This window comes from Vulpes vulpes, chromosome 9, assembly GCF_048418805.1.
Source record: "Vulpes vulpes isolate BD-2025 chromosome 9, VulVul3, whole genome shotgun sequence".
Lineage (NCBI taxonomy): Eukaryota > Metazoa > Chordata > Mammalia > Carnivora > Canidae > Vulpes > Vulpes vulpes.
In genome coordinates this window covers 40937212-40947590 of record NC_132788.1, presented here as the reverse complement: position 1 = coordinate 40947590, position 10379 = coordinate 40937212, and the positions used below count along the sequence as shown (strand labels likewise).

Genomic DNA, 10379 nt, shown 5'->3' with positions numbered 1-10379 from the left:
CTTGCCCAGTCCGTGGATCGGGCCGCTGCAATTCTCAAATCCTGGTCCGTCAGCACAGTCCGGGCTCGTAAGTAGAGAAGGGTTGGAAGGCTCCCGCGGGTCTGCTGCCTGCAGTGGCTAAAACAGAGGCGCGTGCCCCAGACGTAGCTCGCGGGGCCTTGCGCTCCAGTTGGGGCAGTTCACAAGCCAGGCCCTGCCACACAGGTCCCAGCAGCCGCCACCAAGCCCCGTGCCCCCGACACAGTGCATCAAAACCAAGGAAGATCCTTTCCCAACTCTTCCCCATTCGGAGCTCTCAAGAAGCAATCGCTAATGGCCTAGGTTCCCTTCCCCTCTCCTGGAGATGAAAGACAATTTTCTTCGGATAAAGCTTTGCTTTGTAAAGCAGAAAGTGTTTTTAAGACAAAGTTATGACATGTACCTACGTACATATTATCAGAAACTCTGGCTCTCTTTTCCTTAATTTTTAACCACTCATTTAAGTAAACCCCTACGTGTAGGCTCGCTGAATTTTTGCAGACAACATACTGTGTCACCTGTACCCTGCTCAAGAAATGAGAACTTTGCCAGCACCTTGGTTTGACTGTGCTGACTCTTGGATGCAAACGCTCTTTAAAACATTAGTTGCTTTAATTTAACTGAAACCCCAAACGTGAGATGAACTCCGAGATGCAACCTGAAGCTGGGGTCATAATTTATCTCGTGGGAGAGGCAAGAGGTTTCCTTGGGGGAAGAAAAAATCCGATTAGCAGTGACAGTTGTTTGGGGCCCCGCTCGCAGTCGTTCTGGCCGAGAGCTCAGACAGGGCAGGAACCGGGCCCATCTCTTAGGGTTCCGCCGGTCATCTCCCCCGTTGGTCAAAACGTTGTCATCGGAGCAATGGCTTCCCTTTTCTTTTCTCTTTGGTGTAGAAGGAGAAGCTTCTTGGTGCCCACCACCCGACCCCGCTAGTGCATAAACACTATTATTTAGTCTCCAAGCCCAGATTCCCATCAAGATAGTTCTCTCCCCCCACCCCCTCTTTTGCAAGTCTCTTGATTTCATTCTTTGAACCTGTGATTGGAGGTTAAAGTGCACCAGGTTGGAAGGAGGAAGCTCTCAACAATAAAGGTTTGAATATTTAGCTGTGATCGGGTCCCGCGTGCTCCCCCCTCTCCTTATCTTTTAAAATGCAAATCGTGTTTCGGGGGGTTGTGCGCAGGGTGCGCGCTGCGCCTCGACGTCTCCAGCCATTGGTGTCTGTGTCATTACTAATAGAGTCTTGTAAACACTCGTTAATCACGAAAGGCCGCCGGCCCGGGCTCCGCACTCCAGCCTGTGGCGGGTCTTCCCCGCCTCTGCAGCCCAGTGCGAAGGAGGTGGGAGGAAAGGAGGAAGAAAGGGAGGAGGGAGGAGGCCGGCCCGAGGGAGGGACCGCCTCAGAGGCGAGGCGCCCGAGGAGCCCGCGGGACTCCGCAGGCCGGGGCGCCCGCTGCCGCCGCTCGCCGCGCCCCGCCGCCCCTGCGCCTCTGCGGCCTCCGGCAGCCTCCAGCGTCGGCCCCCAGGCAGCATGGTGAGGTCTGCTGTGGGGCCCTCGCCACCATGTACGTGAGCTACCTCCTGGACAAGGACGTGAGCATGTACCCCAGCTCCGTGCGCCACTCCGGCGGCCTCAACCTGGCCCCGCAGAACTTCGTCAGCCCCCCGCAGTACCCGGACTACGGCGGCTACCATGTGGCGGCGGCGGCCGCGGCGGCCGCGAACCTGGACAGCGCGCAGTCCCCGGGGCCCTCCTGGCCCGCCGCCTACGGGGCTCCGCTGCGGGAGGACTGGAACGGCTACGCGCCGGGGGGCGCCGCGGCCGCAGCCAACGCCGTGGCGCACGGCCTCAACGGGGGCTCGCCGGCCTCGGCCATGGGCTACAGCAGCCCCGCCGACTACCACCCGCACCACCACCCGCACCACCACCCGCACCACCCGGCCGCCGCGCCCTCCTGCGCCACCGGCTTGCTGCAGACACTGAACCCCGGCCCTCCGGGGCCCGCAGCCACGGCCGCCGCAGAGCAGCTGTCCCCCGGCGGCCAGCGGCGGAACCTGTGCGAGTGGATGCGGAAGCCCGCGCAGCCGTCCCTCGGGAGCCAAGGTAGGCGGCGGCTGCGGGGGCTGCGGGGCTCGGGGCTGCGGGGCTGCGGGGCTGCGGGGGCTGCGGGGCTCGGGGCTGCGGGGCTGCGGGGGCTCGGGGGCTGCGAGGCTGCGGGGGCTCGGCGGCTGCGAGGCTGCGGGGGCTGCGAGGCTGCGGGGGCTGCGAGGCTGCGGGGGCTCGGAAGCTCGGGGGCTGCGAGGCTGCGGGGGCTCAGGGGGCTGCGGAGGCTCGGGGGCTGCGAGGCTGCGGGGGCTCGGAAGCTCGGGGGCTGCGAGGCTGCGGGGGCTCAGGGGGCTGCGAGGCTGCGGGGGCTGCGAGGCTGCGGGGGCTCGGAAGCTCGGGGGCTGCGAGGCTGCGGGGGCTCAGGGGGCTGCGGAGGCTCGGGGGCTCAGGGGCTGCGAGGCTGCGGGGGCTCGGGGGCTCGGGGGCTGCGAAGCTGCGGGGGCTCGGGGGCTCGGGGGCTGCGAGGCTGCGGGGGCTCGGGGGCTGCGGAGGCTCGGGGGCTCAGGGGCTGCGAGGCTGCGGGGGCTCGGGGGCTCAGGGGCTGCGAAGCTGCGGGGGCTCGGGGGCTGCGAGGCTGCGGGGGCCCGGGGGCTCGGGGGCTGCGAGGCTGCGGGGGCTCAGGGGCTCGGGGGCTGCGGGGCTGCGGGGGCTCGGGGGCTGCGGGGCTGCGGGGGCTCGGGGGCTGCGAGGCTCGGGGGCTCGGGGGCTGCGTCCGTCGGGGCGGACGCAGGCGTCCGGAGCTGGCAGGGAGCCCCGCCGGGCGGAGACGCACTCGGCCGGCCTCGCCTGCGGGGCTTCTCTCTGCGCCTGGGTTGGCGCGGGGCGGGAGCGAGGACTCTGGGCTCCCAACCCGTGTTCAGTGTAGGGCAGAGGAGAGCCTTCCTCTTTCCAGGCGTCCTCCATTCGTACGGTCCCAGCACTCTCGGGACGCTCCCAGGGTCGTCGGCGAATACCGCTGTGCAGGAGCGGGATCGCGTCCTCCGCACTCGCTGCCGCCAGCGCTCGGTGCGTAGCTTCGAGCCCCGGGCGAAAGGGAGCCTCGCTCTGCACCGGGCCGGGCTTTAGAGCGTTTCCCTCCACGCCATCAAGGCACTCAAGAAGAGTGGTGGCCCGGAGGACTGGGTGGCTGTGCTTGGGGTTCGGCCATTCGGGCCAATTCAAGGGATCTCGAGAGCTCTGGCAAGCAGGGAGACCGGGCCAAGCTGCAGTTGCAGCAGAGGCCCCAGGAGCCAAGGAGAAGGGAGCGCGCCCCGTCATTGAACCTTGGATTTGCAAAGGAGTTAGTTGAGTCAAAAGCTGGAGGGCTGCGGGCAAGAAGTCCTGAGAGTCCCCCGCGGAGGGGGAAGGGGATTCAGCTTGGGCTCCAGACAGGGATCATTTCTCCCATTCTCCCACTCCTCCTTCCCAGGTCTCAGGGGTGTGTGTGTGTGTGTGTGTGTGTGTGTGTGTGTGTACACGCGCGGCTGCGTTCAAGAAGCTTGCTCAGGAGATGTCCCTGCTGCAGACATCCTAGGTTTGCCGGAATGTGGGGGCTCCTTAGTTCCGGGTCTGCCCCTCCTGGTATGGGGTTGTGTGTGTCAAAGTGGGAAGGAAGTGCGAATGCGAATACGTGTGGTGGGAGAGTCCTGCTGGTTCCCTTTTGCACTCCTTGAAGTCTTCCTAGCCCTCTGCACTTCCGCTTTTTTCTCTTCCCTTCTTTCTGGCCTGGCCCGACCCGCATGCAGGTTATGGCCACTTTTCAGACTTTTATAGCCAATTACAACCATATAAATCAGAGAAGCCATTGGGGGCTGTCTCTGGGCATCGGTATTTGCGTCACTGGGCACATGCCGGGTGGGAAATGCCGCCGCCCAGGGAGAAGGCCACGGGGCCAGCCTCGGGGAACCTCTTCTAGGTCCCTTTCCCAAGAGGAGGCGCTCCCGTCTGAGCACAGCGCCTTCTCTGCCTGGGGGTACAACTGGCAGCGATCGGGGGCCCTAAGGGAGACCTTTGGTGTGTCCTGGGAGAGTGGCCCCGGGGCCGTCCCGGGCGGGGGAGAGGGGGGTAGCCACAGGAGCCCGGGCCGCGGGGTCAGCAGATGAGAGGCCGCTGTGATGTCCCGCGCGGAGGTGGCAAGGCCGCAGTCGGCGCCGGGCGCCCTTGTGATGTTAATGTCTTGAGGCCGCGGCCCGCGGGCCAGAGCCGGACTTCTCTGCGGAGCATCATCTGTCAAGGGGCTAGGGGGTTGGTCCCCGGCCCGGCCCGCTTTGATATACACCTTCCCAGCCCTGCCATTGTCTCTTTTAGGGCCCGGAAAGAGGGTGGTGACTTTCGCAGTCAATAATGAATTCTCACAAGTCCCTCTCATCTCTCCCCTCCTCCAGCCCCCTCCTCGGTTCCCAGGGGGTGCGGGGCGCCTCCAAGGCCCTTGGGGCGCAAGCCGCAGAGCGCGCAAGGGCCCGGGTCACCGCGTTCCCGGCCGGTCAGGGGTTCTGCAAGGGGAGCACTGGAGCCAGAGCCGCGCGCAGGCACCCCAAGGCGAGCGTTGCTACTGGGCTGTTCAGCGCGGAGAACTTTTCGCGCCCCGGCTCCCCAACCCTTGGGGGTGTCCTTCAGGCTCCCAGCTGGCTGCGGTGTCGGCCGCGCCTGACGCTACCTGCGTGACCTGGTCTGATTCTCAGTTTCCTTATCTGTAAAACGGGGCGACTGCCGCTGGCAGCCCCGAGTGGGCTCGGGGCGGCGACGCGTGTGAACGCGCCCTCCAGCTGGAAAGCTCTCAGGACGTGTTAGTTCCCTTTAGTGTCTTACAGGCTCGGGGTCGGGGCCGCTGCGCCCATTCAAATGCGCCTGCCGGGCCGTGTTTATGTTAATGCGCCTGGCGGGGAGGGGGATGAAAGCCGGGGCCGCCATTTGCTCAGTAGTGGTAATTCAAACAGAATGCGGTTGTTATTAAGGCATTGAAAGGGCTTTTCTTTGATAAGATCGCCTTGTCCTGCATTGTTTGCGACTGTGTTCCCCTTTCAGCGGCTCGGGGGAGCTCCCTCTGATCCGGCCTGTATCTTCCCAGGGCGCTTTTGTTGTGGTTTGCAAAGGGTTTTACCTGAACAAAGTCGGCCTGCGGAGCATTAAACACCTCCAAGAGACTCCCAGACCCTTTAGATCTTCCTGTAGGACTGGGCATTGGGCGACTGAACCTGTTCGGCTGCAGGAAGACCAGGACCTGGGGCCCACTAGGAGGGAAGAGCTCCTGGCCAGGGCCCAGCCGAGGGTTGACCCAGGGCAGACCCGGTGGAGACGCCAGGCTCGGGCCTGCTCCAACCGCGCGACGGGCACTATTTGTCAAGGCCCTTCAGTAAAACAATCAACCTGAGGTTTAATATGTTGACTCAATCCAATGAGCATAGATCACTGGTCAGGATAGCTCTGGCACAGTCTGTAGCAGAAATAAATGGGGGATTAAAAAAGAAAAAGTGACAAATGCCCAACCAGGTTCTGCCAGGTAGACGGTGCTGCCAGCGGGAGGGGCTCTCTGCCTGCCAGACCCCGGCTCAGAATTCCATCAGTTGGGCCTCGTGGGCCAGGGAGAAGACTCTGGTGACCCCAGAGAATCTATCAGCTCCTGCACCTGCCTTTCCACTTGTAATAAAGCAAACAGAAAGTAGCGCCGCCACCCCACACATTGTGCCGGACCTGTGCCCAAGACTTGAGCTGTTCTTGGGGAGGGCTTCCATCTCTGGTGGGCTTGAAAATCCGAATATTCCCAGGACGCCGGAGATTGTGTCCTGCCCCGCTTCCCTTTGGAAGTTGCCTTCTCTAGGACAATATTTGGTTTACCAAAAGGGTGGCTGGGTTCAGCTATCGAAAGCGTCTGAGATTTTAGTTTTTCTTCACTTTTAAAAACGACTTAACCCTGAGGTTAGTTTAGTTGTCTTGGATAGCCTTGCACCCTGCCATCAGGACCCCCTGGGGGGTCTTGTCAGACTCCGCAGGAACCAGCCAAACCCTGGCCCCCTGGGGCGGCGGAGGAAGAGAAATGGCCCTGGGGTTAGGTAGGTTTGTCATTACCCATGACTGATGGGCCGCCTTGCAGTTCTCAGCCCTAACTTCTCCTTCCTCCGCAGTGAAAACCAGGACGAAAGACAAATACCGAGTGGTGTACACGGATCACCAGCGGCTGGAGCTAGAGAAGGAGTTTCACTACAGTCGTTACATCACCATCCGGAGGAAAGCTGAGCTGGCCGCCACGTTGGGGCTCTCCGAGAGGCAGGTGGGAACCGCCTTGCTCCCTCCGGGGCGCGATCACTGGCTGCGGGTGGGTGGGGGTGTTCCTCGTGCAGAGTTAGAAGCCGGACCCCAGGGGATCCCTGGGTGACGCAGCGGTTTGGCGCCTGCCTTTGGCCCAGGGCGCGATCCAGGAGACCCGGGATCGAGTCCCACGTCAGGCTCCCGGTGCATGGAGCCTGCTTCTCCCTCTGCCTGTGTCTTTGCCTCTCTCTCTCTGTTTAACTATCATAAATAAAAATAAAAAATTAAAAAGATTAAAAAAAAAAAAGAAGCCAGACCCCAGAATCCACCTAGTTCTGTGAGCAGATTAAAGGAGGCTAGAGGTGCGCCCGGCTGGCTCAGTAGATAGAGCATGTGACTTTTGATCTCACAGTTGTTGAGTTCAAGCCCTACTTAGGTGTAGGGCTTGCTTAAAATAAGTAAGTAAATAAATAAAGCAGGAGGATGGAGAACATTTCCTTCTGAATGCTTTTAGAAAAGGCTCCTTCTGCCTCTAGTTGTCTTTTCTGGATTTTTTTTTCCTCTCCTATTTTCCAGGGGGAAATGCAAGAAAAAAAACTGAGTAGTAGTCTAATCTGGAATTCTATTTGGGTGATAGAAGACTTAAAAGACCTATTTTCTTTGTGCCCAGCACAATACGGGGGGGGGGGGTGGATTAATATAAGAGTCCAATCCCTGCCCATAAATACTAGAGGGAGGCTTGACTCAGGAACACTCTATATGGTTTAGAAAAAAAGGAAAACAGGCCAAATCCACCGCTGGGAAGCCCCATGTTAAATCTCATTCTCATGGGGTGTCTGGGTGGCACAGTCGGTTAAGCATCTGGCTCTTAGTTTCAGCTCACCTTGTGAGATCAGGGTTGTGGGAATGAACCCTGTGCAGGGCTCCACACTGTGCAGAATCTGCTTGAGCTCCTCTCTCCTCCCTCTCCCTCTGCTCCTCCCCTCCCTCGTGTTCTCTCTCTCTCTCTCTCCCCCAAATAAATGGTTACATCTTTTTAAAAGATCTCATTCTCAGTTTTAAAGTGAGGAATATTACATTTCAGTTAAGTTTTGAGAGGTCAAAGGTTGTCATTTTGAAGTACATCCATGCTGGCCTTCTCTCGCTTGTTGTAGAAAGGGCTTTGCAGTTTGTTTTCCTTAGTTCTGAGACGCTGAACTCTCCCAGTAAAGTTATAGATAAAGGTTGCTTTGTAACGAAACCTGGTGAGAACAAGGAGGGAGGAAGGCTTTTCTCTCCTGAGGCTGTGCTGGGCTCCGGAAGGGCTCTGGCACTGAGCTGTCATGGGGCTCTCGGTTGAAAGGCTGGGAGAAGGTGTGGGGGTCCCTGAGATAGAGAAGGCACTTCTATAGTTGGAGAGGGAAGAACTGCTGCTAGTGCAGAAGGCCATCCTCCCTACACCAGCTTTTTCACCACCCTCTCTTCCTCCCTCCCCTTTCCATTTCTAGGTTAAAATTTGGTTTCAGAACCGCAGAGCCAAGGAAAGGAAAATCAACAAGAAGAAGTTGCAGCAGCAGCAGCAACAGCAGCCGCCCCCGCAAGCCCCACCGCCTGCACCGCAGCCTCCCCAGCCCCAGCCGGGTCCTCTGAGAAGCGTCCCAGAGTCCCTGAGTCCTGTGTCCGCCCTGCAGGGCTCGGTGCCTGGCTCTGTCCCCGGGGTTCTGGGGCCAGCGGCGGGGGTGTTAAACCCTACTGTCACCCAATGACCTACAGTGGCCTGCAGCAGCAGAGCGATTCTGGGCTGAGCCATGAGGAGCACAGACTCTGCTAGAATCCTCAGGAGAGACCCCCCTTCCCTCCCCTCCACAAATGTACACCAACTTACCTAGCTCTCAGAGAAAAACATGGGGGCCAGGAGCAAGGACAAGTGGGGTTGGAGGCCTCAAGAAGACATTCTCCCAGATTTTTACTTCTTCTGGCCGGACTTTCTGCCAGCGAGGAGATGGGATCTGACAACCGGGGCTTCATTTAGTACTGGCAAAAGCATCGCCTGGACTGGCTAAACAGACCAAGCCTTCGTACCCCTCCTCCCCAGCTCTTGGCCTTCCAAATCTGCCGGATGCATCTCTGGTTGAAGCTGAGGGGAGAGAGGGACTCAGGGGGAACCCAGTGCTTGAAGCCAAGGTGGCTACTTGCCTACCGCCTGCCATTCAAGGGTCAGCTGGTTCCTCCTGCCGCAAGGGCAGGCAAGATTTAACTACAAAAGTCAGAGGCAGCTACGATAGATACCTGGACCCACCAAAGACCGAAGAACCCCCAGGTCTTTGTCTTTCTTCTCTTCCCTTCCCAGACCAGGAAAGGCTTGGCTGGTGTATGTGCGGTGTATGGTGTGAGGGGCGTGGTTACTGGACTCCAGGCCTGACCAGAGGGCCCAGGACAGGGCCTTGTTTAGAAAGCCTGTCACCAGAGCTTCTCTGGGTTGAATGTATGTCAGTGCTATAAATGCCAGAGCCAACCTGGACTTCCTGTCATTTTCACAATCTTGGGGCTGATGAAGAAGGGGAGTTTTTGTTGTTGTTGCTGCTGTTTGGGTTGTGTAACATCCAACCCAGCCTTTAAAAAGCCTTCTGGATCCATGGGGAGAGAAGTGATATGGTGAAGGGAAGTGGGGGTTATCTGAGCACGGCTGAATTTTTTTCTAAAAAGAAAAAGGGGGATAAATGAGCTTTCCAGATTTCAGATATTTATCCGAAATTATTTTTTTTTAAGAAATGAAGTATCTTGTCTACTTGCAAGCTAGTATTAGAAAAATCAGGGAGGGCATGGAGAAGGTTATCTGGACAACCTCATTTTACCCCAGAGCGTCAGAGGCCTGAGGGAGCAGGTTCTGAGACCTTCCCTGCCCCCAAGCCTGAGCCCAACCTTGGATTGTGGAATGTGTGGTTCTCCTGGGGGTGCCTTTGGGCAAAATGCACATCTGCAGGGTCAGCTGCTTTACAGCTGCCCGGGGAAATTATGGGGGGTTGGGGTGAGAGTCCCCTCATAGCATCTCATCCAATCCACGCTGAGGCTGACGCAGGCATCCCCTTCCTCAACGATTTCCTTCACCCTAGGGATGCCCCACAATCCAGCTAGTTAAACAGGAGCATTAAGGAAAAATGTTTTATTTTCTGTTCTCCCAAGGCAACATTTCCATGAATATAGTCTTCAGTGAATCACTGGGCATTTCCGTGAGCCCTTCTCTGTCTCCACTCCTTGCCCTGTGTCGGAAAATTCTCTCCCTTGCTCACCACTCCCTCCCCCCCCCCCAAAGAATTCAAGAGCCAGTACAAGGAGACCCTCTCAATAGCGGTAGCTTGTTGTCTGGCCGATCCGCTGGGCACCGGCCGCTGCCCTGGAGGTTTCGGGAGCTGGAAGCCGCCCTGCTGGGCGCTCTGGGCCGGCGGGGCCTGGGGAGAAGGGCTTTGCGCGCCGTTCCGGTGTTCCCACGAGGATCTTCGAGCTCTAATCACGGCCCCAGCGGAGGGAGGAGGTGGCCCGAGGGCTGGGGAGGCAGGGCCGAGCAGCGAGCCCCGAACACCGCCTGCAGCATCCCCCCGGTCCCGCGGTCCCTGCTGGTGGCAGGCCGCGCCGGGATTGACAAAGGGGCTCTGGTGGCCCGGCCCGCGGGCGCCCGGCTGCGGGGCGGACTCGCGGGCGCACGGAGAGCGCCTGCCTGGGCCGCCTCCGGGGTTGGGGGGTCCGCCGAGCCGGGGGCGGCGTTCCGGGCCCGCTTACCGGCCCCCCACCCGCCCGGCTCCCTGCCCCCCGGCGCGTCCGGCCGCGCGGAGGGAGGGGAGCGCGGACCCGCACCCGGCCGCGCCCACACGCCCGCCCCGGGCCGCCGCCGCCGTTGCTATGCGTTGCTGTGAAACGCCTGTCAATAAACCCTGTTTGGACAGTGGAGCAAGAGCACAAGGGTTGTTTGCTTAGTGGTTAGAGGTTCAAAAGTCAGCATTGTCCCGCTGCAAGCGATTACAAGTCCAGCCCCCCTGCACTGACGCCCGCGCTG

General features: G+C 59.7%; 1 protein-coding gene across 2 annotated transcripts; it reads left to right on the top strand.

Moving 5' to 3' along the window:
• Positions 1–1581: 1581 nt before the first annotated feature.
• On the top strand, positions 1582–8170 carry CDX2 (caudal type homeobox 2). 2 transcript variants are annotated; one of them, XM_072722433.1, is made up of 3 exons: positions 1582–2122; positions 6226–6371; positions 7837–8170. In XM_072722433.1, the coding sequence occupies exons 1-3, from the start codon at positions 1582–1584 to the stop codon at positions 8092–8094; spliced, it is 945 nt and encodes a 314-aa protein (XP_072578534.1). In that variant the 3' UTR covers positions 8095–8170. The 2 variants fall into 2 exon arrangements, with proteins under 2 accessions (XP_072578534.1, XP_072578535.1); XM_072722434.1 differs by having other exon boundaries at positions 6226–6367; positions 7837–8028.
• Positions 8171–10379: the final 2209 nt, after the last annotated feature.